Source organism: Acanthopagrus latus, chromosome 10 (genome assembly GCF_904848185.1).
Source record: "Acanthopagrus latus isolate v.2019 chromosome 10, fAcaLat1.1, whole genome shotgun sequence".
In the NCBI taxonomy this organism is placed as follows: domain Eukaryota; kingdom Metazoa; phylum Chordata; class Actinopteri; order Spariformes; family Sparidae; genus Acanthopagrus; species Acanthopagrus latus.
In genome coordinates this window covers 2,452,425-2,458,482 of record NC_051048.1, presented here as the reverse complement: position 1 = coordinate 2,458,482, position 6,058 = coordinate 2,452,425, and the positions used below count along the sequence as shown (strand labels likewise).

Here is a 6,058-nt window from a genome sequence, read left to right as displayed (position 1 = left end):
TCACCCGAGTGTCCAAGACATACGGCCGGAGGTCAGATGACAAGACCACAAAGTCGATCATTGACCTCCAGCCTAGGGTGTCCTGGTGCCACATGCACTGATGGACACCCTTATGTTTGAACATGGTGTTCGTTATGGACAAACTGACTAGCACAGAAGTCCAATAACAAAACACCACTCGGGTTCAGATCGGGGAGGCCGTTCCTCCCAATCACACCCCTCCAGGTAACACTGTTGCTGCCTATGTGAGTGTTGAAGTCCCCCAGTAGAACGACAGAGTCCCCGGTTGGAGCACTCTCCAGTACCCCTCCCAGGGACTCCAAGAAGACCGGGTACTCTACACTGCTGTTCGGCCCCTAAGCCGAAACCACAGTGAGAGACCTACCCCCAGCCCGAAGGCGCAGGGAAACGATCCTCTCGTTCACCGGGGAAAACTCCAACACATGGCGGCTGAGCTGAGGAGCTATAAGTAAGCCCACACCAGCTCGCCGCCTCTCACCGCAGGCAACTCCAGAGTGGGAGAAGGAATAAAGTAACAAATTATAGAAAACAATAAAAACAAAAAATAGTAAACAAAGACAGAAAACAATAAAAATATATATAAAAAAAAGAAAGACAACCATAAAAATATATATTAAAAAATTAATATCAAAAAGACAGAAAAATCATATTAAACATTTAAAAATGGATTTAAAAGACAGATAAACTAGGGACATAAATGAGTGAAGTGTCCCTTTTGTCATTTCCTGGAGCGAGGCGGAGCGTGACAGGACGGGACACTTTGACCTGGAGACAAGAACAACAGGAGCGTCTCCAGTCATGATCACAGATCAATATATCAACTTAAAGCTCGGCTGTAAACCTGCACAGGACAGCTGAACACGCTGCCAACGTTCAGACCGACTGGAAACCAGTAAAGGAAGCTTTCACTGCAAACTGCTGCACTTCCTGCTGCGAACACAGACGGACGACTCCTCCCTCTTCTCCAACAGTCTGACTGGGTTTCCTGCTTCCTGCCAGAGTAGAGACGGGTGTGACTGACATGCTGTGACGTGCCAGAGGCCGCCTCTTTACCGCGGACCAGCATGCAACTGTGAAACACCGAGGGAGGGTTTGTTTCCTGCTCGATGCTTTTTACTGGCTGTGAGACAGTGAAACTCTTCAGACGCTCTCTGTTGTTCGGAGGTGAGATGGCGCAGCAAAGAAACCAAGCAGACGAGCTGAAATTCAGCTGTTCGATCTGTCTGAATCTACTGAAGGATCCGGTGACTATTCCCTGTGGACACAACTACTGCATGAAGTGTATTAAAGACACGTGGGGCAAAGAGGATCAGGAGAAAACCCACAGCTGCCCTCAGTGCAGGAGGAGCTTCACACCGAGGCCTGAGCTGCTGAAAAACACCTTGTTGGCAGAGTTAGTGGAGGAGCTGAAGAAGACTGGACTCCAAGATGCTCCTGCTGATCTCTGCTATGCTGGAGCTGAAGATGTGGCCTGTGATGTCTGCACCGGGAGGAAGCTGAGAGCTGCCAAGTCCTGTCTGCAGTGTTTGGCCTCTTACTGTGAGCAGCACCTGCAGCCTCACCTTCAATCTCCGGCTTTTAAAAAGCACAAACTGGTTGAACCCTCTGTGAAGCTCCAGGAGAACATCTGCTCCCGTCACGATGAGGTGATGAAGATTTTCTGCCGCACTGATCAGAAGTGTATCTGCCTCGTCTGCTCAATGGACGACCATAAAGGCCACGACACAGTGTCGGCTGCCACAGAGAGGGCAGAGAAGCAGAAGCAGCTCGATCAAAGTCGGCAGGACGTCCAGCAGAGAATCCAGGACAGAGAGAAAGACGTGAAGCAGCTTCAGCAGGAGGTGGAGACGACCACTCGCTCTGCTGATGAAGCAGTGGAGCACAGTGAGAAGATCTTCACCCAGCTGATCCGTCTGGTGGAGGCCAGACACTCTGATGTGAAGCAGCGGATCAGATCCCAGCAGGAACTGGATGTTAGTTTGGCCAAAGAGCGTCAGGAGAAACTGAACCAGGAGATCACTGAGCTGAAGAAGAAAGACGCTGAGCTGGAGAAGCTCTCGCTCACAGAGGACCACACCCAGTTTCTTCTCAGCTACCCCTCACTGTCAACACTGACTAAGTCTACAATCTCACCCAGACCAAACATCGACCGCCTGCAGTTCTTTAAGGACATGACAGCAGCTGTGACAGCAGCCAGAGATCAACTGCAGCTGGTTCTTACAGAGAAATTACCTTTAAGAACTGAGTTCTTACAATATTCACGTCAGATCACACTGGATCCAAACACAGCAGAGAGACGTCTGGTTTTATCAGCGGAGAACAGAAAAGTAACATATAATGATAAAAATCCACCATATCCTGATCATCCAGACAGATTAATTGACAGACCTCAGGTGTTGAGTAAAGAAGGACTGACTGGCCGTTGTTACTGGGAGGTGGAGACGAAGAAGAGGAGCGGGACTGTTTCTGTATCAGTCGCTTACAAGTGTGTTAATAAATCATTATATGTGTTTGGATTCAATAAGACGTTTTGGTCATTATATTGTTACAGTAGTGGTTATAACTTCTATCATGACAGTCAGTCTACCTCCATCTCCGGCCCTGAATCCTCCAGAATAGGAGTGTACCTGGATCACAGTGCAGGTATTCTGTCCTTCTACAGCGTCTCATCCGACACCATGAGACTCCTCCACAAAGTCCAGACCACATTCACTGAGCCGCTCCATGCTGGATTTTGGCTTTGTGGTCCTGATGGAAACACAGCTGAAGTGTGTAAAGTGAAGCAGTGATTAAAGAGGCAGAGGAGAGTTTAACATCAGAGAAATGTGTTGGAGCTTCTGTCTCTGTACAGGGAGAACTGAAGTGATGTGAGCCCGGATGGTTCTGCTGATTGGACCTCTTGTGTGTGTTGTATCAGATGCAGAATGTGTATATATGTGTGATGGTGATGAGCTGCTGAGCTGCCACGTCCTTATTGAAGCAGCAGTGAGTTCAGCTGACAGACGTTCAGCTGGATGCCTCAGATATTATAGAGTGTTGTGTTTTCCTCTGGATGGAATCTGATCTGGGTCCAGTTTGATTGATGCGACGTCGTGTATCAGTGTGTAACTGTCATCAGTTTGTACAATCTAATAAATGTGTGACGTGATGCTGGAATCAGACTGTGTGTTTGTTTCTGCTCTGCTCAAACTTTCATTCTCTCATCGAGCACTGACACATTATTATGTGAAGGAAGACGTCAAAACCATCAACTACTGATGAGCAGCAGAACAAAAACTACAAATAATTTAACCACAAAGGGAAATGAAATAAACAAGAAAGAAAATAAAATACTGAATAAAAATGAAATGAAAGAAAATATAAAGAAGAAAAGAAATAAAATTAAAAGTGAAAAATTAATAGAAATAAAAATTTAAAAAAGGCTAAATAAATAACAGTAATAATAATTCAAAAAATTAAAAAAAGAAACAAATACAATAAACAATAAAATAAAAATAAATAACAGCAAAAGTTAAAAATAAAAGACAGAAAAAAAACTAAGAATGAAAAGAAATACAATTAAATAAAAAAATGTAAATAAGTAATAGAAAAAGGAAAGAAAATAGAAACAAACTAAATTAAAGGTGGGAAATTGATGGAATAAAAACATAAAATACAAATTTAAAAAGTAAAAATTTAAAGACAGACAAAAATAAAATGAAACACAAAGAAAAATTAATAAAAACAAACGACTGAAATGTGTCAAAGTTTTATTTGTATTAAAAGTTGGAATGTTTGGTTTGATATTAAATATGTTACAAAGCACTTCATGAATCTCTTTCAGTGTGTCTTTAACACACACACACACACACACACACACACACACACACACACACCAACTGCAGGAAGTCAAACTGGGCGTAAAGCAGCTTCTAACCTCTGCAAACCTCCGTCAGAGCAGTTTCTGTATGAGTGGTGTGTTCCTGTGACATGATGGTCACACTGTCCTCCTCTGTCAACAGGCTGCATCAAGATTTCTTTAAGGACCTTTAAGTTTTCACCAGAAACACGTTGACAGTCCAGGAACAAAGTGTGTGCAGCACGACTGAGCTGCGTGACTCGTATCTACACGCCGACTTGTGTTTGTTTGCTGCCGGCTGTTTGAAACCTGTTACACATGAATCATGTGTTCTTTACACCGCGGACACACAAAGTTTTTACAAAGCGCATCAACGTTTAAAGTGATGAGCCTGCGGCCACTGAGGAGAGTGCTGCAGTATTTATGGATCTGCAGTATTGTGAGCCGGCGTCTGCGGCAACATTCCTGGAGAAACTAAACGTCCTGTTCCTGCTGAAGGAAACCAAACGTGTCGCTGTGCAGCAGCTTCACATTAAAAGCATCTGACTGGAGGAACAAGAGTCCATCGTGATGCAGTCGGTCAGTGAGCTGCAAACAGGACAAATCAGGATGACGACAACAGGCCGATTACTGCCGCACAAGTATTAAAGGAACAGTTCACCCTATGTTTTAGATCCAGTCTCCATCTCCTCCTCCTGATGATATTAAGTCCGGTGAAGTCTCGTCGTCCACAGAACATTTCTGGAGCTTCACAGTGAAACAGGGTCGCAGAGTGAAGATGAAAACATGAAATGTCTCCGTGCAGCTCGTCTGCTGAGATTCACGTCTCCAGGAGAACCAAACTGATGTCCCGTCGAGCTCATGAACTCACTTCAGACGGGTTCAGCGCTTTTAGTTCAGCAGCTACAGTCGAGATTCAGCTTCAGAAAATGTGAAAACAAAATCTTCTTCAAGTCAGTTTGTGATCTTGGGACTTTTGGAGACGTGGATCTCACCAGACGAGCTGCACGGAGACATTTCATGTTGTTTTCAGGAGAACGCTGTGAAGCTTCAGAAATGTTTAGTGGACTCTGAGACTTCACCTCAGCAGGTAGGTGAGGAGATAAAGACTGAACTCACACTCTGTTACCGTGAACCGTTCCTTTGACAACTTGTCTGTTGGAGAACGTTCTGCAGCGTCCTGTCATCAGTTACTGTTCTGTTTGTGAAATGATCTGGTTTAAGCTTCAAATATCGGGGATGTGAAACATTTTGTTGACATGTTTCTTGTCAGAATTCATCAGAGAAACATGTGCGACACATACATTGGCTTTCATAAATAGTTTAAGGTACCAACAGTGTCATCCAACACAAAAACACTCTGACAGTTCACTTTAACTACGCTGATTTTACTAATTGTGCTACGAGTTATAAAGCGTTTCAAACACTGTGCCGTGCTTCACAACAACCAACCACAGATGTTTCCTGTCAGGCTTCAGAGAAAAACCAACATCCTGCCTGTTTCTCTTTCACTTTTGCTTTTACAATCCTCTGCCCAGCAGCCGATCAGCTTAAAGCTCCACATGATTCAGTTTTTACTCAGGTTTTCTAATCTCCTGGGGCTCAGGATGAGAATAATGCTCTTCACGGTACGATGTGTTAAAGACAAATGTGAGTTTTAACTCAGTCGTCCTCTCTAAACCTGCTGAGTTCAGGCTTTCCAGGTCAAAACTGACAGCTGACGCTGGATAAAACAGTTCTGAGTCACTTCCGTCCAACATTTTCCATCATCAAGTCCAGAGCTGAGACTGAGCTTCAGGAGGGAAAAGAAAAAAGTAAAATCCAGTCCAGGTGGGAAACATGAAGGAATGAAAACCCGACAGGACGACAGAAATCACCGGCGTGACATAAGTTTGACTCCATCAGGCGTCCAATCACACCTCAGAGTTCCTCCAGTTCAGCAGCCAATAAGAACAGAGCAGGCTGCTGTATGCACATCACAACAAACACCTGGAAAGTTTTGGGGGGAAAAAACCGCTGGAGCACGAGTTGGCAGGTGTGACAGGTGTTCACCGACCTGTTCACAGAGTCTATTTCCTGTTGGCTGACTCCTCAGAGAAGGGAAATGTAGTTTTTCGGCACGATCCCACGCTTCTCGCCTACAACTCCCATAATCCACTGCTCGTCCACAGACTCCACCTGCGTTAAGATGTCACCGAC

The 6,058-nt window shown here is 44.8% G+C and overlaps 3 protein-coding genes across 6 annotated transcripts in view; 2 read left to right on the top strand and 1 right to left on the bottom strand.

Annotated features, from left to right (window-relative positions):
• LOC119027736 (butyrophilin subfamily 3 member A2-like) overlaps nucleotides 1-6,058 on the top strand; it is a 316,811-nt gene that overhangs the window by 137,903 nt on the left and 172,850 nt on the right. The gene's annotated exons all lie outside the window — the stretch shown is intronic.
• LOC119026820 (SH3 domain-containing protein 19-like) overlaps nucleotides 1-6,058 on the bottom strand; it is a 34,442-nt gene that overhangs the window by 7,868 nt on the left and 20,516 nt on the right. For 3 of the 4 annotated variants that reach the window (XM_037111379.1, XM_037111382.1, XM_037111381.1), the window contains exon 18: nucleotides 3,754-6,058. In XM_037111379.1, coding sequence (XP_036967274.1) covers nucleotides 5,951-6,058 — 108 coding nt within the window. In that variant the 3' untranslated portion in view covers nucleotides 3,754-5,950. Of the gene's footprint in view, nucleotides 1-3,753 lie in introns of those variants that run through there. The other variant, XM_037111380.1, reaches the window with a different exon arrangement.
• Nucleotides 1,122-3,282, top strand: LOC119026840 (tripartite motif-containing protein 16-like). The gene has a single exon (XM_037111436.1). The coding sequence runs from the start codon at nucleotides 1,128-1,130 to the stop codon at nucleotides 2,808-2,810; it is 1,683 nt and encodes a 560-aa protein (XP_036967331.1). The 5' UTR covers nucleotides 1,122-1,127; the 3' UTR covers nucleotides 2,811-3,282.